General features: G+C 38.6%; 1 protein-coding gene and 1 non-coding gene across 2 annotated transcripts in view; one reads left to right on the forward strand and one right to left on the reverse strand.

The window, feature by feature from the left end:
• The window catches only part of LOC103074859 (protein transport protein Sec24B), a gene marked incomplete at its 3' end in the record, with an annotated part of 80,739 nt that overhangs the window by 44,695 nt on the left and 12,377 nt on the right, over nucleotides 1–23,667 (reverse strand). The window contains exons 2-3 of the mRNA XM_007452166.1: nucleotides 13,349–14,092; nucleotides 4,544–4,717 (exon numbers count right to left, since the gene is read on the reverse strand). Of these exons, the coding sequence (XP_007452228.1) occupies nucleotides 4,544–4,717; nucleotides 13,349–14,092 (918 nt within the window). The remainder of the gene's footprint in view (nucleotides 1–4,543; nucleotides 4,718–13,348; nucleotides 14,093–23,667) is intronic.
• TRNAE-UUC (transfer RNA glutamic acid (anticodon UUC)) lies at nucleotides 11,743–11,815 on the forward strand. The gene has a single exon. It is a non-coding gene; the product is annotated as a tRNA-Glu (tRNA).

A 23,667-nucleotide genomic window follows, 5' to 3' on the forward strand; every position in this document is an offset into this window, starting at 1 on the left:
TTATTTCTAATTTTTATGCTTGATTCCTATTTAAATACTAAAAAAAGCCAAATAACAGAGTTTGATACATACTATGCATGTATTTACCACAGGAATACAATGCTTTTTAATATAATCCTTGCTTCACAAATAGCCTAATGTTAGGCACATATTACAATGCTTTATTTCAAATTTGGCAATGAGAAACAGCATATTGACTCACTGCCTAGTTTTTATAACCTATACTATAAAAAAGAATAATCTTTGACATTTAAATTTGATTGCTCTTAGTAATTTGGCTTAGGAGAGGTAGGATGCAATTTATTTCTCCGCGGAGTTTATGATACCTCTTGAAACTTTAGGAACACATTTCTTTGAATTAAAAAATTAAATCAGGCTTTTTGACAAAGAATAAAATTTGTGTCACTGGTTTGAAAATGAGGACTGCCTTTGCTAATTAGGTTATATGGAGATGCCATCCGTGAGATAAATGACTTACATCACAGCTTGAAGTTTTTGATAAAAATACATTAAAGTATGTGATATTATACTGGCAATGATATAATAAAATTCATAATATTTTGAATAATTGCTAACTCAGTAAAACAAACACTGGGTTTGGAAGCAGAAGATCTGCACTGGGTCTTGGTATCCCTTTTGGGAACTTCTATGTCTTTGGGCAAAACACCTAACCTCTCTAAACCTCAGTTTCCTCATGTATAAAATAAAGGTGGAATATGATATGTCTGCTTCACACGACGATCAAGTGAGATAATAAAACTTAAAGGTATTTTAAAATTGTAAACTGCTACATGAAATAATAATGCTACGAACTATCTACAATCTGGAAAACAAAATTCAACCAACAACAATAAAAATTTCTCACATGTAACTCAGAAGGTTAAAAAACTTTATAGAACAATATTGCTTTAATAAAACCCTTCCAATACCATTCCTATCTACTTTACATGAACAAAGTTTCTCAGTAATTATATATATGCAAATAAAAACTATGAATGAAATTTTTCTAAAGTTTATTATTCTAATAATGAATCATGCAACTCAGGTACAGAAAGCTATAGTGGGACAGAGGGAAAGCCATTTATCTCAATGAAAGATGTATTTCCAATAAAAATGTATTTTCCATTAAAAAAAATACCAAAATTCACGACGTTTATGTTGTTTTGACCCACTAGATACTGACAATAATTGTATTGATAGAATAATCCAGAAGAAAAAATGTTAATGTTTAGACACTTATGGTTATAGACAATATTTTAAAATTTCAATTATATATAATGTTATTGTAGCAGAAAAGCATGATAGAGTGATAAAAGAGTTTCTAGGTTAAGAATATATTATCTTATTACTACATTCAAGGGAAACATTCAAGGGATGTTAAGAAGAAAAAGGAAAAATGTAAACTTTCAAAATGTTAAAGAAGGGCTAATTTCACTTTCTTTTTTTTTTTTTTTTTAATCTTTTGGCCTCACTGCACGGCATGTGGGATCTTAGTTCCCCGACCAGGGATCAAACCTGCAGCCTCTGCACTGGAAGCACAGAATCTTAACCACTGGACTGCCAGGGAAGTCCCTTCACTATCTTTTAAAGGATGACAGGCTTCATTCCAGTGGATACACAGGAAAACATAACATCTTTTTTTTAAAAGTCAACATACGCAGTATGTTGAAAATTATATAACTGCAAGTATTTAAACTTTTGGTGAAAAATTTTAGATGTCAATCTAAAAATGTTCAAGTAGTTACAGTTTTTTCAAAAAATTTTTAGGAGATAGATATATGCAAGCAAAAATTTGAAGCCTCTCCTGTAAAAATCAGTAAAAAATGCTGAGAGAATGGCTCAGAAAGGGTGTCTTTGAAGCTGGGAATGTCAACTGAAAAAAAAAGCACAACCTAAAAGTTGAGAACTGTGTTATTTGGTGGACTTTCTGAGGACTTCAAGTCCGGAAGACAGCCTCTCAGGCAGCTCTGAGGAATGGCTCCAAAGAGGTAAGGGAGGAGCCGGGACATACAGAGGTTTTGCAACAAAGACCAGGGAGTCGGAACATCAAAAGATGACCATTAATTAAAGAAAACCAGGTATCTCAAGTCAGTGAACTTAGCACTCTTCTGTGTATGGGAAGATGCAAGAGCCTGGGCTCACTGAAATGATTCCTTTCATAGGTACTATAGCTCTCTAAGGCGGTGTCCTGTTCTTTCCTATCCTGAGTCCCCTCGGGTGCACTGCTGCAGGGTTGGCTGCAGTGGCTCAGGGCTCGGCAGTTTGTCTCCATCCTGAGTTCCCTCGGGGCTCACTGCTGGCGGCAGCTTTGTAGTGGCTTGGTGGCTCAACATTCTTTGCTTTATGGCAGGCAACACTCTTCATTCACAGGAGAAAAAGACTAACCTCTTTTAAGTATCAATACTTTCGTAGTCTTATCAGACCCACAGCGCGCCCTACACAGCCGTACCCTGCATACAAGGGGCGTCAGTCCTGTAAACTACAGTTTGCACAACGTACATGGGGCCATAACTCATACGCATCTCTGTGTGTATCCAGATCTACCCAAAGGCAATGAGACCACTAAGTGACCAATCTCCTACTTCAGAAAACGGAACAATAAAAGCTGCAATTCAAAGGTCTCCAGCATTATCTTTCCTGTTACTTATTCAAGGAGTTTGCCTTACGTAAATCAAGAGTTTAACAGCCAACAAAAACAATAATTCAGCCTCATTTATAAAAAGAGCACAAAATAGAAAGGTTTGAGTTGAAAATCTTTCACTCTGGTGACTTCCCCTGCAGTCCAGTGGTTAAGATGCTGTGCTTCCACTGCAGGGGGCACGTGTTCAATCCCTGGTCAGGGAACGAAGATCCCACATGCTGTGTGGTGTGGCCAAAAAAAGAAAGAAAAGTCTTTCACTCTGCTATTTACTAATTTATAATCTTGGGCAAGTTACCGAATCTTTGTGAATGTCACTTTTCTCACCTGTAAAACCAGGATAATGCCTACCTAGTAGAATTGGTAAGGGGATTAAATGAGATAATAAATATGAAGTATCTGGCACGTTGTAACTGCTCGATAAACGATAGATAGTTCCTTCTCTTTTCAAATCTATCTTATTAGTAAGAAAAAGGAAACATAATAATCATAATTATTTAGTGGGAAAGTGGTTTACAAAATGATACAGTAAGATGATAGGATGGTATTTAAACTAAAATGGTCAAAAGAAAAATATAATAGGAAAAAATAAATTAGCAGGGGCAATGTAAAGGGCCAAAACAAGCAGCATATATATCTTAACATCTGGAAGGTAATCATCAATGTAGAGGAAAGACATCACTCATTTAGTTAGGGCTCCTATGTACCCCTAAGTTTCTTCTACTCATGATAAGTACAACTTTCCTACCAGCCCCTCACTTTGAAAGTAAATGCTTATAATAACTAGATTTTATTCCTAATACACCCACTGGCTTGTTGGGAATCAGTGGACACTCTCTGGTGCTGCAGTTGGTTTTCCTAAAAAAAAAAAAACAAATAAGGAAATCTATAATGTATAATCTGATCAAAGGATAGAAAAGCCTCTGTTGACCACAGGAACACTCAGCAGATATAAGCAGTGAGATCAGCCTAAGGATTTATGTTGCTTTTTCCAAGTCTCAGAACATAAGAGAGTTCTTCATACCCAAGGTGAGGGGCCGTCACTACATAGTGAATATAGTCCCTAAAATATTACTAATGATTGTGCTGGAAATACAAACCACATATTCCTAAAAACAGTTATCTCTCATCATATGAAAAATATAGTATATTAACCTGAAACATCAATAGATTTGGAATTTTAGCCAGACAGAAAACAATCAAGAATACAACCAAAAGAAAAGGCAATGTGGGGAAATGGTCAAAACAACACATTTTAGTCACCTGTCACTTATTTAACACACGGAGAATATTAAACAAGCAACCATATAAACCATATTGTTTGTCAATGATGCAAGAGTGTGGCTTACAATTTCATTTTCATCCTCTCATTCTCAAAATTGGGTCAAAAATTACTTTCCATTAATAATAATAACAAGTAAAGAAATCATCAAATAGGATATGGAAATTCACAAAACAAGGAATCTTGGGTGTTTCATCCCAAAAGAAACTATAATAACCTTTAAAAAATAAAAAATAAATGGCCCATAATGGAGGGATGGAGTAGTAAATTATAATACAATGACATAATGAATTAGCCATGACTATAAAACTGTACAGATATATGAAGAACTGCATAATTTAATAAATGTAAAAGCAAATTCCAAAATGGTATGTAAACTATGATTGCAATGATATAAAATATGTAACAGATTTAACAAAATTCTATAACATAATTATATAAAATCATAAACAGAGACTGGAATATATTAAAAAATAGTGTTTGAATTGAGATTATAAATTACTTTTTCTCTTATTTTCCATAAATTATGCTTAATCAGTTTGACTTTTTAAATTCAGCTATTTGAATTACTGTGTGCATATATATATGTACAATATATACAGTATAACAAATTTTTCAAATACCTTTCTGCTGTAATAGCTCTGATGGCTGTGCAACTGAGGCCAAAGGCTCAACTGGGCGACTTGCAGCAGGAGGCGTTCTTGTTGACGAGGCTCCTGACAAAACAGCGGATACTACTGGGCTGGACTTGGGAGGCTGAACATTTTGCATTACAGAACAGGACAAAGTATCTGCAACTGAAGACAAGAAACTATTTCATCCACAGCAGTAAGCTTGAAATATATTTAAATACTAACAAACTACAGTTAATCTGATGTTCTTGTAAGAAACTTCAGCAGCATCACATTTATCTACTACATCTATATCTAGAAAATAAGGGGTCCAAAGAAATGATTTTCAAAAAAACTAAAAACTTATTCACTAAGTGTTTTTAGAAGTCTTTAATGGCAATTTTCCTAAAACATTTCACAAGCTTCCATACCTTCTTAAACAAAATGAACCCCAGCTTTTCTTTACTAACTAATGATCACTATTATTAATACTAATTATTGTACTGTGCAATGGTACCTTAGATAGATAAGATGAACAGAGGTTATTTGCTTCTGCAGTAATGTGACTCATGAATTATACAGATGTTTCTATTAGCTCAGATCCCATTTTGTATCGTAAACTGCCACTTTTCATTTGCTGTTTCTAATCAGATCCCATATCTCACAGGTAACTAAGTAAGGGCCTGACAGTAACATTAGGTTGGACCTCTGGAATAAAGTACATATAATTCATAGTTGGCCTTTTTGATAGCTCAAACTGCCTGACCTACAGGATCATCTTCAGCCAACCAAGAGATAACTGAAAAACCTATGATGACAACATAAGTGTCCACTGATGGATGAATGGACTTTAAAAATGGTGTATATACTTACATATACATGTATGTATGTATGTGTATACATATATCAATACATGCATGTATGTGTATATATACAGACATATATACAATGGATGGAAAAAGAAAATGTGGAAATAAAAGAAAACACACACACACAGTGGAATATTATTCAGCCATAAAAAAGGAAATCCTGCCATGTGACAACGTGAAGGGACTTTCAGGTTATTACGCTAATTGAGACAAATCAGACGAAGACAAATAACACATGGTGTAATTTATATATGGAATCTAAAAAAGCCGAACTCACAGAAATAGAAAGTTTTGGTTGCCAGAAGCAGGGAAGCGGGGGAAATAGGGAGATATTGGTCAAAGAGTACAAACTCTCAGTTATAAGATGAGTAGGTTCTGGAGCTCTAATGTACAGCACGGTGACTACAGTTAACAATACTGTTATCATATACTTGGAAGCTGTTCAGACAGTAGATATTAAATATTCTCACCATATACACAAAAATGGTAATTATGAGATGATGGATGTATTAACTAACCCTACTGTGGTAATGATTTTGCAATAAATACGTATATCAAATCATTGTGTTGCACATCTTAAACTTACACAATAGTATACATACACATACAGACATGTACATATGTGTATATATGTATGACATGTTCATATATATATATGAACAAAGTTAGGTCTAAGACCGAAACAAATGCAAGAATATAGTGACAGAACAAAATGTGATACATTTCCCAATAGTGTACAAATGATATAAATATGAGAATGGAGAAAGAAGGTGGAAGGTAGTCTAAATACGTTAATTGCCACATCATTTTTAGGAAGGACAAACATCATTGTGAGACTGAAAATACAGTCACAATATTTTGCAGTTCCTCTCACTGAGAAGTGGAATCTATTTTCCCACTCCCTGAATTGAGGCTAAACTTTCGACTAGCTTTAATCAACAGAATGTGGCAGAAGTAATGGTGTACAAGTCCAAGACCTCAAGTCTCAAGACGTACTACAGCTTCTGCCTTTCTGCTCTTGAAATGCTGCCCTGAGACCATTACGTAAGGCAACCGTCCCCAACCTTTTGGCACCAGGGACTGGTTTCGTGGAAGACAATTCTTCCAAGGCCTTGGGTGACGGGGGAATGGTTCAGGTGGTAATGCAAGCAATGGGGAGCGGTGGGGAGCCGCAGATGGAGCTCCGCTCGCCTGCCTGCCGCTCTCCTCCTGCTGTGTGGCCCGGTCCCTAACAGGCCGCGGACCAGTACCAGTACGCAGCCCGGGGGGTTGCGGACCTCTGACGTAAGGAAGCTAATCTAGTCATGTGGAGAAAAACCTAGGTGCCCCACTGAACGGTGTACACCAACTGCTAGACATACGAGTGAAGTCTACGATCCTCCAGCCCAGCCAACTCTCCAGCTAAATGAAGTCACATGAGTCCAAGAAAATGGGCAGAGGAACTGTCCAAACAACCCACAGAACTATGAAAAATAATAAATAATTTTTGTTTTAAACCAGCATTAGATAACTGGTGAAATCATTAAAAATGCTAAAGTAACAGAGCGATGAATATATTTAACAGTACAAAGTAAAAATTAAGATATAATCACCTAAAATTGAGTGATTAAAAAAAAGGAAAGGGGTGTGGAAGACAGTAAATATATTAACTTTACCTTTGCTCATAATAAGAAACTAAAAGACAATGTCTAAATATATAGAAGATATTTCTGCCTCTGGTAATGATGATCTAGGTAATTAGGATCAAACCTTCTACTAAAGGTAACTTTAAAAACTATACTTAAAAAGATCTTCTTAAAATAATCAAAGATCTAACATGATATTAATGAATCTCTGGGTGAAAATCTGTAAGAAATTGAAAACTCAGAGAAACAAGCCTAACACTCAGAGCTGCTTTCACCCTGTGGTTATCTGTTGCCTAGCCATAAAGAATAAGCATGATAAGGTTTACTATCATCTAATTAAGAACTTTTCTTCATTGAAAGGCAACATAAAGAGAACAAAAAGACAAGCCATGAAACGGGAGAAAAAAAAAATTTTATAGTATTTTATCCAGAATATACAAATAACACATAAGATCAATAAGGAAAAGACCAGCAACCCAAGAAAAAAATACATGAACAGGCATTTCACAGATGAAAGGAAAACATACTCAGTCTCATTAATAATCAGGGAAAAGCAACTTAAAACTAGAATGGGATATCTACTTATACCTAGCGGCAGGATGGTAAAACTTTGAAAGACCGACTATACCAAGGCATGGCAAGGATGTGGAATAACAGGAAAATCTTAGTGTTAGTAGAAGGACCTATTGGTTCCGCATTTTAGGGAAATTTGGCATTAGTGGGATTGAAGGTAACCACACCCTGAAATACAGCTATCCCACTTCTGTGTACTGTAGTTTCTCAAGTCATGCTTGTTCACCCCTGACTGTTCACAAAGTCTCTTCCCTCTACCTGGAAACTTCAAAAACTCCCTCTACTCCCTTCATCTGACCAACTCTTACTCATTCTTCAGTCCTCAGCTCGGCTCTTCCTCTAGAAGACATTCTCTAACCCTACAAGCAGATGCCCGCTTAATGTTGTACGACAGTATTTTGGATAGCGCTTTCCACATGGAACTCTAAGTGTACACTCTGTAAGTGAAAAACTTGGGCCTAGTTTGCTCTCAGCTCTATCATATCCTTAAGGCTTAGGATAGTGACTGGCTCATGGAATCCATTACTATATCCATTGTGTGTGGTGTCCTTAAGAAATCTTTCCCAACTCCAAGGTTCTTCCGTATTTTCTCTCAAAAGTTTTAACGTTTTGCCTTTTTGCATTTAAATATTTATTTCATCCGTAATTTATTTTATACATGGAGAATTCATTCATCAGATTGCAGCTCACATATCAGAGATCAGGGAAAACTTCCTGAGTACTCTATACCTAGAGTACTCTCACCAAGCACTATACATCTCTGCTTCATGATACTTAAATAATAGTAGCAATTTTACATTTATTTGTGTTTATTTGGATAATGTTTGCCTCCCCAAGAAGATTACAAACTTCATGAAGATAAGGATCAAGTCTTTTTACTTGCTATTTTATCTCCCAGCACTAAAATAAACACCTGTCACATAGCTGGCTTTCAAGTATTTGTCAAATAAATGGAGACAAGTTCCACAAATATGAAGGACCACAGAAAAATGCCAGCCAAAAACAACAAAACTACCCCTTTCACAAGGAGAATTTGACAGATGAAACATGGTATACTTAGAGACAGAACCTACAATTCAAAAATAAATCATTTGTCTGTTTATCTATTTATTTATTTATTGGCATTAAGGTAGTTCCCGTTAGTTTTTAGTAGCTCCTTAGTAACTGTACATAAACTCCTTTGAAACTAGGAAGGTTAAGCAAATTCTCAACTAATAGCACCATCACCCATTCAAGTTGTTCAAACTAGAAAATTTAAGTCAACTTTTATTATTCCTTTTCCTTCATAAACCTTATCAATGAATTCTTGAAATCATCTCTTGCCATCTGTCTTCTGTATAAATAAATCCCAACCTATGTCAGCATCCTTCATCTAGATAATTGTAGTAATTCCTTCCTAGCTGGTCTTCCTGTCTCCAAGTTCTTCCTCCTCCAGTCCACCTACCACACTGCTCACAGAAGAAAGATCTGAAACACAAATCTGATAGCGTCAACCCCTTGCTTAAAAATTTCTGATGGCTGCTGATTACATACAGGATCAAGCTTATGTTTTTCCTTCAAGTCTTTTCCTCTCACCTTTCCAATGCCATAGCCCAGAAGAAACTGGGAAACTGAGATACAGAAAAAAGGGACAACTGATAAAGTCAACTTTTGAAGGAAGTGGTCACAAAGATGGACATCTCATCTTCTGAGCTTGAAGAAGAAGTAAATATAGAACAATTTACAGGTGGAAGGTATAAAGTTGAGTAAAGATGAAAAGGTTCAAGAGTAGCTTTGGAAAAACTGAAGGAGTACGAGTGTGAGGGAGCATAATTATTACTATCTCACAACTCTGCAATCTCATCACAAGTTTCCAAAGCTGAAAATAATCTCTTAACTGTACTATTTGTACCTCCAATGTAGTTTTCTAACTTACTTCTAACTTGTATTTCTTTATCCAGATAGTCACCTCCTATAGGGATCTATTTTGCTTTTCCTCAGGCACATCACCACCCCGAGATGATAGATGTATATTAACTTACCAGTGGTTATACCTTAGTGTCATGTATGTTGTGGATTTTTATATAAGGATTATATAAATGTTTATTATTATTATTTTTATAAGTAGATTTTTAAGCGTTTTTTAATAAAATTGTACTCAGTACTATTCTACAATATGCTGTCAAGATGTAATCCTTACTGAAGTTGTATTACTCAGCCAACTTCATCTCAAACTAAGAAAGAGCTTCTGAACCTTGAGAAATTTACCTATAGTGACAGTTTAAAAAATTTTAATGGTATAATGACACCTTTTAAACACCAGCCAAAATTTCACTCTAAGGTAACAACTAAATATAGCCCCCCAAACATACCTCACTATGTTTTTAATCAAGTAATCTGAAATTCTAGTGCTGAATTGTACTAACATGCTTTTCTAAAATAAAGAGGCAAATGGACTTCCCTGGCTGTGCAGTGGTTAAGAATCCGCCTGCCAATGCAGCAGACACGGGTTTGAGCCCTGGTCCGGGAAGATCCCACATGCCGCAAAGCAACTAAGCCCATGTGCCACAACTACTGAGCCTGCGCTCTAGAGCCCGCGAGCCACAACTACTGAGCCCGTGTACCCTACAGCCTGCGCACCACAACTACTGAGCCCGCGTGCTGCAACTGCTGAAGCCTGCATGCCTAGAGCCCATGCTCCACAACAAGAGAAGCCACTGCAATGAGAAGCCCGCACGCTACAACGAAGGGTAGCCCCCGCTCGCGGCAACTAGAGAAAGCCCGAGTGCAGCAATGGAGGCCCAACGCAGCCAAATAAATAGAATTAAAAAATAATAATAAAATGTAGGCAAATGAGATAACATTTACATGTCTCTTTTATTCTATGTTTCTGAATATGAACTCATCAACTGCCTAAAAGTAACAGCATGTATCAATCACTGTGTTTTTGATAATCACTTAAGTCAGGTTTATGATTTTGGATCTCAACCCTTCACAAATTGCTTAAGAATTTTTACTATACTACCTGAAAATGAAACTAATATAACCAGGTAATAAAAATGCAATCATTCTTGTCAATTACTCAAAGATTGATTTTCACACAAAACTATGATTAATACCTAAGATTCTCATTTTAATATGACAATATAATTTAAAAATGTCCAAACCAATTAAATTGCTTGTCTTTCTAGAACATTAAAATCAGTATACCCATGGTTCCCAAACCTTGTAATTAGGCACCCAAGTTGCCCTCACAACAAACTCACAGAGTTCCAAGGGATGTTTTAAATTTTCAAGAGAAACACAGTGACATCTGTCAAAAAACCTTGTGAACTATTAATACTAAGTAGCTTGAGGCACTGGAAAAAATATTGAGAAACATCAGCTGAGAAAGTTTAGGAACTTCTGTAATATTTAAAGTACGTTTTAAAAGTAACCTCTTTATTTCTTTTGAAATGGTGACGAGCATGGGTCATATTAACCTGAGATACACTTAATTTGTCAACTTCTGACAAAAAGTCATTTAGCAATCTAAAGGTGAAAAATAAAGAAACCCACTTCTTAACAAATGAACTTCTAAAATTATATTTACTATGGCTTTCACAGTATAGTATCACAATTTAGAGAATGGAAGTATACCCCCTTCTCTCTGCCTAACGGCCTAATTACTACTTATTCAAATAGAAGGTAATTTTGTAATTCTTCTTACCCTTTATTCAACATTTTCTTCAACGATAGGCCCTTCCCCACAGGTATTCTATTCCTTAGCCAAGTGGCCCTACATTTCCCTGATCCTACATCTCAGCATAAATTAGTTCTATTCAGTCCCATCTCGGAATAAGACAGCAATTAGCTGAATTTCTTCTTTTTTTGTCACAAAAGTCACAAAATCCTTAAGTCAGAGGGACCTTAGGATAAGCTGATGTGTAAAAGGACTGCTGAAAGAAGAAAGAAAGAAAACAGAATTTCTAGGGGACAGAAAGCCCTGGTTCTGAGAAGGGTAGACTGAGAGTCAGAAGAAACTGAGCTTCAGGACAAGCTCTGTTTCTAACATTAATGACTACAGGCTTTCCTCGTTTGTTAAACAAAAGGACTACAGTAGAATATGGATCTGCTACCCGACATCACTCATGATCAAGTCAGAAATACAGATTTCCAAGGGAATTCCCTGGTGGTCCAGTGGTTAGGACTCTGCGCTTTCACTGCTGAGGGCCCGGGTTCGATCCCTGGTCAGGGAACTAAGATCCCACAAATTGCGTGCCAAGACTACCCTGGAGATTCTATTCTATCTCAGTAAGTTGGGTTTCAAGATCACAATCTGTGCGAGGGATTCTGGTGCACAGCCAGATTTGGGAATTGTGACAGATGCTTCAAGCTGACTTACCTAAAACCCAGTTAATGCTAAACCCCTTCTTTCTTGCCTGCCTCTACCATGAAGGCTACAAAGCTAAATATTCATTTTCTAGCCTTCCCTTAAATTAGAGATGGTCTTTTAAAACAGCTATGGCAAATGGTATGTAAAATGAAATGGCGTCAATGCCACGACCCCATCTTCTTTCCTCTCCCTTCTTTCTGCTTTTAACTTTGACTTGCTGTCTACAGGTACAGAAGTTATCTTGTTTCTATAAACCAACATACTGAGGATGGCAGAGTGGAAAGGGAAAAAAGACACTGAGGACATCTAGATCTACTGCATCTGCCTAGACTTCTTGTTATGTAAGAAAAATACCACCTTTTTGTTTAAACCACTATTACTTGCTTGTAGCCCAAAGTGTTTCTAAACAACATAGCAACGAAAGAATAAATGATCTCAAATGCACACTTCAGATCTAATATTCTAAAGTTCTAACTTTAAATAATCTAACTGTCCAGGAAATGATATTTTTCTACAACATCCTTGACATATGGCTATCTAGACTCTGATATACAACCTAAAGACATCATTCAGAAAACTATCACAGCTTTAACAATTCCCATCCTTTACATACCTTTTCATCCAGTTCAAGAGCAGATTTTGTTAAGTTCAAGTTCACAAGTTGAATTAAAGTGAATATATCCTATGCAAACCCCACACTAAAAAACTACATACCTTGCATACATAATTTTTAAACAAATAAATTTAAGCACATCTTGGTTTAGGAAGGTAAGAAAAACTAATTACAAGGGTATTCTTCATGTATCTTTCTCCATCTTCCCTGTCCTTCATCCTAACTTACCAATCTGGGGCTGAGAAAACATCAACTAATGTAATGTATAGGAAATATATCTTCTGTGAAAGTCACTAATAGGGGTTCACCTAGAGAACCTAGAGTGTGGTATTGCAGGCCATCATTTTTTCTATAGTGAATAGGGCTATGGCTGGAATAGTAACTGTCCCAAGGTTGAACTAATATAAAAAAGAAAGTATTAACTACCAAAGCACATCCCCAAATAGACCCTTCCATTTTGCTTTATTCCTAACTCACATTAAAGACAGCTACTGCAGAGACATGAAAACACAGCAATAAATACCAACTGAGATCCCAATCATGGCAAGGAACCATGCTATACAAGGCAGATGGTTGGGTGGCTAATTGTGCATAGATGAAGGGGAAGGGTTCAAGAAGATGCTGCAAAATTCTACTATAAATAAAGCAAATAAATTGCAAAGGTGAGCTAATTTCCAATTTTTCTATTAGGCAGTATCATCTTTAACCTTCATGCAATAAAAATCAGATTGGAAATGCACCGATTTTTCAACCATGCTTTGGTGAACTTTTCATTCAACCTACCAGGATTTGTTGGGTTGTTGGCTGTAGCCAGGGAGGTGTGGTTTTGGATTAGATTGTCTTGGGTTGACGGAAGGCCTGAAGCTGACCACGCAAAAGTATTGTATCCTGAAAGACTCTGCTGCTGGTGGTATTGTTGTGATGGTGGAGGTGGAAGTGGTGATGGATGGCTGATAGCTGTATTTTGACCAGAAAATGAATTATCTCTAATTGGCCTGACAGTCGGAGCATTCTGTGAGGTAAACATTTGCTGCCCATATGGATCACCAGCAGGTAGAGAGGGATATGAAACACTAGGATACGCAGCATTAGAAACAGTTGACAAAGCATAGTGACCGCAAGTAGAGGGAAGTCCCTGAGCAGCAACAGAAGAATTGTCAGAGTACATGGCTGGACTATTGTAATGATTCACAAAAGAGGAGTATGGCTGGGAGGCACTCGTATGCAAATGTGATGCTGATGACCCGGCACCTTGGAATGATCCCAGAGTGGATCCCACGACATGAGGGGCAGGAGGAACACTGCCATACATCTGCTGTGCTCCTGGTTGTGGGCTTGCTGTGTTAGGAGTCACCACATTTTGTGTTGGTACCCTATAGAGACCAGAGTAGTAATCATCACACTGGCTATCCAATGGCAATGAGGTCATTTTCCCAGGTCCTTGAGAGTAATGTCCTGAGGGAGCAGTGTAGCTTTGAGGATGCAATCCATACCCAGATGGAACTTGCATTTGATTCTGTGCCGGACCTGAAAAAAAAAAAGAGCAAATATTTACAAGAATTAGTAAGAAGGCAACTAACTTTTAAGCACAGTTCCCATCTAAATGTTGCCCTAATTTACTTCTTCATAATCCCAAATTGTTACAAGAGATTATACTCTGATAGACCCACTGTGATAGCCTCCAAGATGGCCCCCAATGACCCCCACCCCCTGGTACTGATCCCCTCCCACAATATACCAGGAGTGGACTGTGTGACCAACAGCATATAGCAGGTAATGATATATCATTCCAAAGATCTGCCCAGTCTTGGGCGCTGGCACTCTCTTAGATCACTCACTCAGTGTGGAAGAATAAAGCTGTCAAGTTGTGAAGAGCCCTCTGGAGAAACCCATGCAGTGAGGAACTGAATTCTCCTGACGAACAGCTAGAGACAAACTGAGGTCTGCCAACAACCACAGGAGTGAGCCTGGAAGCAGATCCTTCATACCAAGTAGAGTCTCTCTCTCTCTTTTTTTTTTTAAATTGAGGCAAATTTATATAACATACACTCAACCATTTTAAAAGGTACAATTCAGTGGCATTTAGTACATTCACGCTCTTGTGCAACCATCACCTCTAATTTCAAAACACTTTCATCACCCTGAAAGGAAACCCATCCCCATTAAGCAGTTGTTCCTCACTCCTCCCTGCCCCCAGGCCCTGGCAGCTACTAATCTGCTTGCCACCTTTGTGGATTTACCTATTTTGAGTATTTCATATAAACAGAATCACCCAGTATATGACCTTTTGTGTTTGGCTTCTTTCACTTGGCATAATGCTTTCAGGGTCATCCACATTGTAGCCTGTATCCGACCTTCATTCCTTTTTATGGCTGAGTCACATTCCATTGTATGGACAGACCACGATTTGTTTCTCCATTTATCAGTTGGTGGGCATTTGGCTGTGGTGATAGTGCTGCCAAGGAGTAACTGGATATTAAACTTCCTACGTTACTTTTTTTTTTAACATCTTTATTGGAATATAATTGCTTTACAATGGTGTGTTAGTTTCTGCTGTATAACAAAGTGAATCAGCTATATGCATACATATATCCCCATGTACTCTCTCTCTTGCGTCTCCCTCCCACCCTCCCTATCTCACCCCTCGAGGTGGTCACAAAGCACCAAGCTGATGTCCCCGTGTGATGCAGCTGTTTCCCACTAGTTATCTATTTTACATTTGGTAGTGTATATACGTCCATGCCACTCTCTCACTTCGTCCCAGCTTACCCTTCCCCCTCCCCGGGTCCTCAAGTCCATTCTCTACGTCTGTGTCTTTATTCCTGCCCTGCCCCTAGGTTCTTCATAACCATTTTTTTTTTCCTTTTTAGATTCCATATATATGTTAGCTTACAGTATTTCTTTTTCTCTTTCTGACTTACTTCACTCTGTATGACAGTCTCTAGGTCCGCCCACCTCACTACAAATAACTCAATTTCGTTTCTTTTTATGGCTGAGTAATATTCCATTGTATATATAATCCATTTACATTCAAGGTAATTATCGATATGTATGTTCCTATTACCATTTTCTTAATTGTTTTGGGTTTGTTTTTGTAGGTCTTTTCCTTCTCTTGTGTGTCTTTTTTTTTTTTTTTTTTTTTTTTTTTTAGTACGCAGGCCTCTCATTGTTGTGGCCTCTCCTGTTCTGGAGCACAGGCTCCAGACGCGCAGGCTTAGTGGCCATGGCTCACGGGCACAGCCGCTCTGCGGCATGTGGGATCTTCCCGGACCGGGGCACGAACCCATGTCCCCTGCATCGGCAGGCGGACTCTCAACCACTGCGCCACCAGGGAAGCCCCTCTTGTGTGTCTTGACTAGAGAATTTCCTTTAGAATTTGTTGTAAAGCTGGTTTTTTTTTTTTTTTTTTGCGGTATGCGGGCCTCTCACTGTTGTGGCCTCTCCCGTTGCAGAGCACAGGCTCAGCGGCCATGGCTCATGGGCCCAGCCGCTCCGCGGCATGTGGGATCTTCCCGGACCGGGGCACGAACCCACGTCCCCTGCATTGGCAGGCGGACTCTCAACCACTGCGCCACCAGGGAAGCCCTTGTTGTAAAGCTGGTTTGGTGGTGCTGAATTCTCTTAGCTTTTGTCTGTAAAGGTTTTAATTTCTCCATCGAATGTGAATGAGATCCTTGCTGGGTAGAGTAATCTTGGTTGTAGGTTTATCCCTTTTATCACTAAATATGTCTTGCCACTCCCTTTGGGCTTGCAGAGTTTCTGCTGAAAGATCAGCTGTTATCCTTATGGGTTTTCCCTTGTATGTTGTTTGTTGCTTTTCCCTTGCTGCTTTTAATATTTTTTCTTTGTATTTTTGATAGTTTGATTAATATGGGTCTTGGCGTGTTTCTCCTTGGATTTGTCCTGTATGGGACTCTCTGTGCTTCCTGGACTTGATTGACTATTTCCTTTCCCATGTTAGGGAACTTTTCAACTATAATCTCTTCAAATATTTTCTCAGTCCTTTTCTTTTTCTCTTCTTCTTCTGGGACCCCTATAATTCGAATGTTGGTGAGTTTAATGTTGTCCCAGACATCTCTGAGACTGTCCTCAATTCTTTTCATTCTTTTTTCTTTATTCTTCTCTGTGGTAGTTATTTCCACTGTTTTATCTTCCAGGTCACTTATCCATTCTTCTGCCTCAGTTATTCTGCTATTGATTCCTTCTAGAGAATTTTTAATTTCATTTATTGCGTTGTTCATCACTGTTTGTTCACTCTTTAGTTCTAGGTCCTTGTTAAATGTTTCTTATATTTTCTCCATTCTATTTCCAAGATTTTGGATCCTCCATTCTATTTCCAAGATTTGGAAGTGGCAGGTAGACTGCCACTTCCTCTTCATTTGTTTGGTCTGGTGGGTTTTTACCTTGCTCCTTCATCTGCTGCATATTTCTGTCTTCTCATTTTGTTTAACTTACTGTGTTTGGGGTCTCCTTTTCGCAGGCTGCAGGTTTGTAGTTCCCGATGTTTTTGGTGTCTGCCCCCAGTGGGTGAGGTTGGTTCAGTGGCTTGTGTAGGCTTCCTGATGGAGGGGACTGGTGCCTGTGGTCTGGTGGTGGGGCTGGATCTTGTCTTTCTGGTGGGCAGGGCTGCATCTGGCAGTGTGTTTTGGGGTGTCTGGGAACTCAGTATGATTTTAGGCAGCTTCTCTGCTAATGGGTGGCATTGTGTTCCTGTCTTGCTAGTTGTTTGGCATGGGGCGCCCAGCACTGGAGCTTGCTGGCCATTGGGTGGAGCTGGGCCTTAGCGTTGAGACAGAGATCTCTGGGAGAGCTCTTGCCGATTGATATTACATGGGGCCGGGAGGTCTCTGGTGGTCCAGTGTCCTGAACTCGGCTCTCCCACCTCAGAGGCTCAGGTCTGACACCAGACCAGAGCACCAAGACCCTGTCGGCCACAAGGCTCAGAAGACAGGGGAGCAAAAAAAAAGAAATAAAAAAGAAATTAATAATAAATAAATAATTAAAATGAAAAAAATAATAATTAAAAAAGAGAACAACCAATAAACAAATCCACCGACATAACAAGCGCTAAAAATTATACTAAGATAAACATAAAAATCAGAAACAAATCAGTCACAGACAGCAAACCCCAAGTGTACAGGTGCTCCCAAAGTCCACCGCCTCAACTTAGGGATGATTCACTGTCTATTCAGGTATTCCACAGATGCAGGGTACATCAAGTTGATTGCAGGGATTTAATCCACTGCTCCTCAGGCCGCACGGAGAGATTTCCTTTTCTCCTCTTTGTTCGCACAGCTCCTGGGGTTCAGCTTTGGTTTTGGCCCCACCTCTGCATGTAGGTCACCCTCAGGCATCTGTTCCCTCCCAGACGGGGCGGCGTTAAAGCAGCGGCTGATTAGGGGGCTCTTGCTCATTCATGCCAGGGGGAGGGAGGGGTATGGTAGTTATAATTGGAATGCGGGGCGAGCCTATGGTGGCAGAGGCTGGTGAGACGTTGCAAGAGCCTGAGGTATGCTATGTGTTCTCCCGGGGAAGTTGTCCCTGGATCACAGGACCCTGGCAGTGGCGGGCTGCACAGGCTCCTGGGCGCAAGGTGTGGACAGTGACCTGTGCTTGCACACAGGATTCTTGGTGGCTGCAGTAGCAGCCTTAGCATTTCATGCCCGTCTCTGGGGTCCAAGCTGATAGCCGCGGCTCACACCTGTCTCTGGAGCTCGTTTAGGCGGTGCTCTGCTTTCTGTGGTCAGACAGGGAAGGAATCCCCTCTCCTTGCACACCCCGAAACAATGGTCTCTTGCCTCTTATGCGGGTCCAGACTTTTTCCCGGACTCCCTCCCAGATAGCTGTGGTGCACTAGTCCCTTCAGGCTGTGTTCACGCAGCCAACCCCAGTCCTCTCCTTGGAATCCAACCAAAGCCCAAGCCTCAGCTCCCAGCCCCCGCCCGCCCCGGCGGGTGAGCAGACAAGCCTCTGGGGCTGTTAACTTCTGGTCGGCACCGATCCTCTGTGCGGGAATCTCTCCACTTTGCCCTCCGCACCCCTGTTGCTGCGCTCTCCTCTGTGGCTCCGAAGCTTCCCCCCCCCACCCCATCTCTGCCAGTGAAGGGGCTTCCTAGTGTGTGGAAACCTTTCCTCCTTCACAGCTCCCTCCCAGAGGTGCAGGTCCCATCCCTATTCTTTTGTCTCTGTGTTTTCTTTTTTCTTTTGCCCTACCCAGGTACGTGGGGATTTTCTTGCCTTTTGGGAAGTCTGAGGTCTTCTGCCAGCATTCAGTAGGTATTCTGTAGGGGTTATTCCACATGTAGATGTGTTTTTGATGTATTTGTGGGGAGGAAGGTGATCTCCATGGCCTACTCCTCTGCCATCTTGATTTGCCCTACAGGTACGTGGGGATTTTCTTGCCTTTTGGGAAGTCTGAGGTCTTCTGCCAGCATTCAGTAGGTATTCTGTAGGGGTTATTCCACATGTAGATGTGTTTTTGATGTATTTGTGGGGAGGAAGGTGATCTCCATGGCCTACTCCTCTGCCATCTTGAAGGTCCCCTCCCAAGTAGAATCTAACTAGAGTCCCAGCTGACAGCCTGACTACAATCTCATGAGACGACCCTAAACCAGAACCACCTAGCTAGGCTGCTTCATGTCCCTCAGAAACTATGAGATTAAATATTTGTTGTTTTAAGTTGATAAATTTTAGGGTATTTTGTTATGCAGCAATAGATAACAATATACCTAGCATGGAAGACGTTCAAACCTTTCTTACAGGCTTTTTTTTTTAAGTTATAAAAGTAACAATATATCTACTGTTAAAAAAAATTCAAACAATGAAGAATATAAAGTGAAAAGTACAAGTCCCCTTCTCTCCCTGGTAGCTTATGTCCTATGTCCCAGATGTAGCTACAGTTAATGGTTTCTTGTGTATCCTTTGTATACTTATATACACATATGTAATGTATATATAAGCATATATATTTAAACAGACATAGATCAGACTACAGTTTGACAACTTCCTTTTTTTACCTAATATACCCTGGATACCCTTCTGTGTCAGCATATATAAACTTCATTGTTCTTCTAAAAGAATCTATATTGTATTTCATTGTAGAAACATAACATTATTTACCAAACCCCCATTGATGAATATTTATTCCAGGGAGAGAACTAATTTATGAAGTCAACTTCTTTCATGAATCTACAGGGTAAGTTCCTAGAAGTGAAACTGGAGGTTCAAAGGGTTTTGGGGCTATTAAAATTGACCATTATTGCCAAATAACTCTCCAAAAATGTCTATCAATTTATACTGCTCAGCAGTAATGCTTAAGAATGCCTCATCTTCCCAACACTGAGTACCACTTTAATCTTTGCCAATCTAATAAGAGAGAAACATTTTAGTCTGCAATACTAGACTTTGAGTGATGCTCAGAATCCTTTCGAATGTTGCTTAGCCATTTGGGTATCTTTCTTTGTTATTTGCCCTTTTCCCACAGGATTGTGCTTCCCTTCATAATTTATAAATGTTCTTGCATGTCAAGAAATTTAACCATATGTTATTATTATGTGCTGTCTATATTTTCCCTCAGGTTATTGTTTGTTTTTTAACTTTGTTCATGTTGTCTCTTGCTATAGTTTCTCAATTATTATATAGTAAAATCTTTCATGCTTGATAAATTTTAAAATCATACTTAGTAGAGCCTGCCCCATTCCAATATTATAAAGCTATATACCAATGTTTTCCTCTAGTGCTTTTAATACTTCCATTTTTATGTATTTATCTTTGATCACTATAGAATGTATTTATTTTATCAATACCATTAAAGTTAACAATCATATTTTATTAATAGTCTAAACATTACTAAACATTACATTTTGTGCCGCTCACTGTTCTAAATGTTTTACATATATTCACTCCTTTAATCCTCACAGCCCCCTGAAGTAAACAGTATCATTATAACTGCTTTATAAATAAAATAAACGAGGCACAAAAGTTAAGTTGTTCAATACAGTCACATACTTAGGAAGTAAGAGGGCTGGGATTTGATTCAAATAGTCTGGCTCAAGTCCGTGCTTTCAGACAATGATCTGCTGCCCCTCGCTACACTAAAATCCTGCCAGCTTTCTTTAGCCAAGAAGAAGGTCAATTATCTCAAACAATGGAATTCTAGCTTTGCTTACAAGGGCAAATTTAATTATCCTAGAATCTAATTTTCTTGTCTTATGGAATGAAATAGATATCTGTATCATACCTCAAATGAAAAGACAATCAAAAAATATATATATATATTTCAAGCTGTTTCAAGTTCACTGACACAAAGAAAGTGCCAATGTATTCTTTGCCATAATAATGTATAAAAATAGAAAATAGACAATGTGTTTATAAAAGATATATGAATAATTTCCTTATTCTGTTTTCAATTCCTACTAAATAATGCAGTGGAATCTTAATCTTTGGTCATTTAAATACATACTCCATGGCAGATACAAACATAACTTACACAATCAAGCTGTAAAGAAAAAATAATGGCCACACTTCCAAGAAGCATAAAGAGAACCAAAACTCAGGTAACACTGTTTTACTAGGTATATAATTTACTTTTCTTACAGGATATTCTACATGATCACAGTTCATTTAGAAGAATTTAACATGCTTAAAAAAAGTGTAAAATGTTCTCCTTCTCTTCCTTAAATATATATTTAAAAAATGGATTTGCTGGATATACATAAAACTGATTCACTGTGCTGTACACCTGAAACTAATAAAACACTGTAAATCAACTATACTGCAATAAAAATTAAAAAAAAAAACAGGGTTTGCTACTCTTCATTACAGTCACAGAAAACCCAACACTGGTACAAATTTATCAATCAAGAGAAGAGCCAAGTTAGAGAAATCTGTTTAAATATCTACCCACTTCATGATTTGATTTGGTTCATCTATGCCACATGATCTAAAAACAGGAAAATCATCATCATCATGTCCAAGCTACTCAAATGCCACTTCTTCTAAAAATAACAGGAACGTTGTATCTGCTGAAATTTATCAGAAGTGAATTACCCACCCAAAAAATCCTATTTGCTTTTTCAGCCCATCAAAGAAAAGGAAGGTGCTTACTTTGTGGGGGGGGGGGGACGCAAAGGTAGGAACAGCTAATTATATGTTGGTGCTTATCATTCCTTACAGTGTATCAAGATCTAAATGTTCCAAGTGTACCCCCCAAAATTTCTAATATAATTTAATCAAAATAATAAATGAGTCAAGACTTTGTTGAAAGCAAAATGATTGTTTTAAATATTTTAAATCAACTTTTAAAGTCTGCAAGGGGGGAAAACCGCGGGGGTGTGGGGATGGTGGTGTGCTGAATTGGGCAACTGGGATTGACATGTATACACTGATGTGTATAAAATTGCTGACTAATAAGAACCTGCTGTATAAAAACTTTTAAAGCCTGCACTGAAAAAACAAAACAAAACAAACCATAAAGATAAGTTTAAATTGAAAAAAACTGATATCTAGGACAAGCAAATATTTTTTAAAATTTTGTCTTACTGTGACCTAACAAGGCATGCACTCTCTTTTCTTCAACTTTAAAATATATTAGATAACTCTTAACTTTCTCTTAGGGTATACTAGTATTAAAGTTTTATTTTGTCTGCATAAACTAAAAACTGAGCCTGGCAAATATCACAAATAAATCATTTATACACACCCATACTCTTTAAAAAACATACACACACACACACACTCTGTAAATTATGGGTTTTTTACTAGTAGTAGCAGTTTCATTTGCTTATATTTCCTATAATTGCCTTAGCATCTGTGGCAGTTTTAAAACACAGTTCCCAAACTCTTTGATACTCTGCTGATTAAAGGGTAGGATCTGTCTACTCCCCTTGAATTTGAGCAGGCTTATAACAGCTTCCACTAATAAAGAATGGCAGAAGCAAAGCTGTGTGACTTCACAGCCTTGGTCACAGACAACTCAGCATCTGCACTGTTTGATGGAATATCTGCATATGGATCCCTAAGCAACTCCGTAAGAAATCCATTTACTCCACAGCTGTCATGGTCTGAGGAAGCCAAACCACATAGAGAGGTCACCACTAGGGACTCTGGTTTGAAGTCCGAGTCTCTGAGTTATTCTAGTCTAAGTGCCAGATGTGAGAATAAATAAGCCTTCAAGATCATCCCAATCTCCAGCCATCATTTTAAGTCTTCCCCGCTGAGGCCCTAGACAACCCAGAGCAAAGCCATCTACGCCACTCCCTGTTCAACGTCGTAGTTCAACACAGTCTGTGAGCATAATAAAATGGTTGCTTAACCACTGTTTTGTTGTAATTTACTATGTACTAATAGCAACTAGAACAGCAATTACTGTTTTTAAAAATTCAGAATTCAGGGCTTCCCTGGTGGCGCAGTGGTTGAGAGTCCGCCTGCCAATGCAGGGGACACGGGTTCGTGGCCCGGTCTGGGAAGATCCCACATGCCGCGGAGAGGCTGGGCCCGTGAGCCATGGCCGCTGAGCTTGCGCGTCTGGAGCCTGTGCTCCGCAACGGGAGAGGCCACAACAGTGAGAGGCCCACGTACCGCAAAAAAAAAAAAAAAATTCAGAATTCAGATTCTAAAACCAAAATACTATTTATAATAGCACACACAAAAAAGATAGTACTTAAAATACAAATCTAATATGTGAAGGATCTATATATAGAACTGATATATAGAACGAAACACTGATGAAAGAAATCAAGGATACGGAATGATATACCATGTTTGTGGACTGGAAGACAACATTACGATGCAAATTATCTCAATTTTGATCTTTAGATTCAAACAATACCAATAAAAATACATGAAGGCTTTTTTATGGATATCAACAAGCCGATTCTAAAATTTCTAGGAAAAGGCAAAGATACTAAAATAGCAAAAAACAAAAAACTTTGAAAAAGAACAGTTGGAGGATTTGCATTACCCAATTTCAAGACTTTATATACAACAATAATCAAGAAAGTGTGGTCCAGGGCTTCCCTGGTGGCGCAGTGGTTGAGAGTCTGCCTGCCGATGCAGGGGACACGGGTTCGTGCTCCGTTCCGGGAAGATCCCACATGCCGCGG

This window comes from Lipotes vexillifer, unplaced genomic scaffold, assembly GCF_000442215.2.
Source record: "Lipotes vexillifer unplaced genomic scaffold, Lipotes_vexillifer_v1.1 scaffold22, whole genome shotgun sequence".
Classification (NCBI taxonomy): Eukaryota; Metazoa; Chordata; class Mammalia; order Artiodactyla; family Lipotidae; genus Lipotes; species Lipotes vexillifer.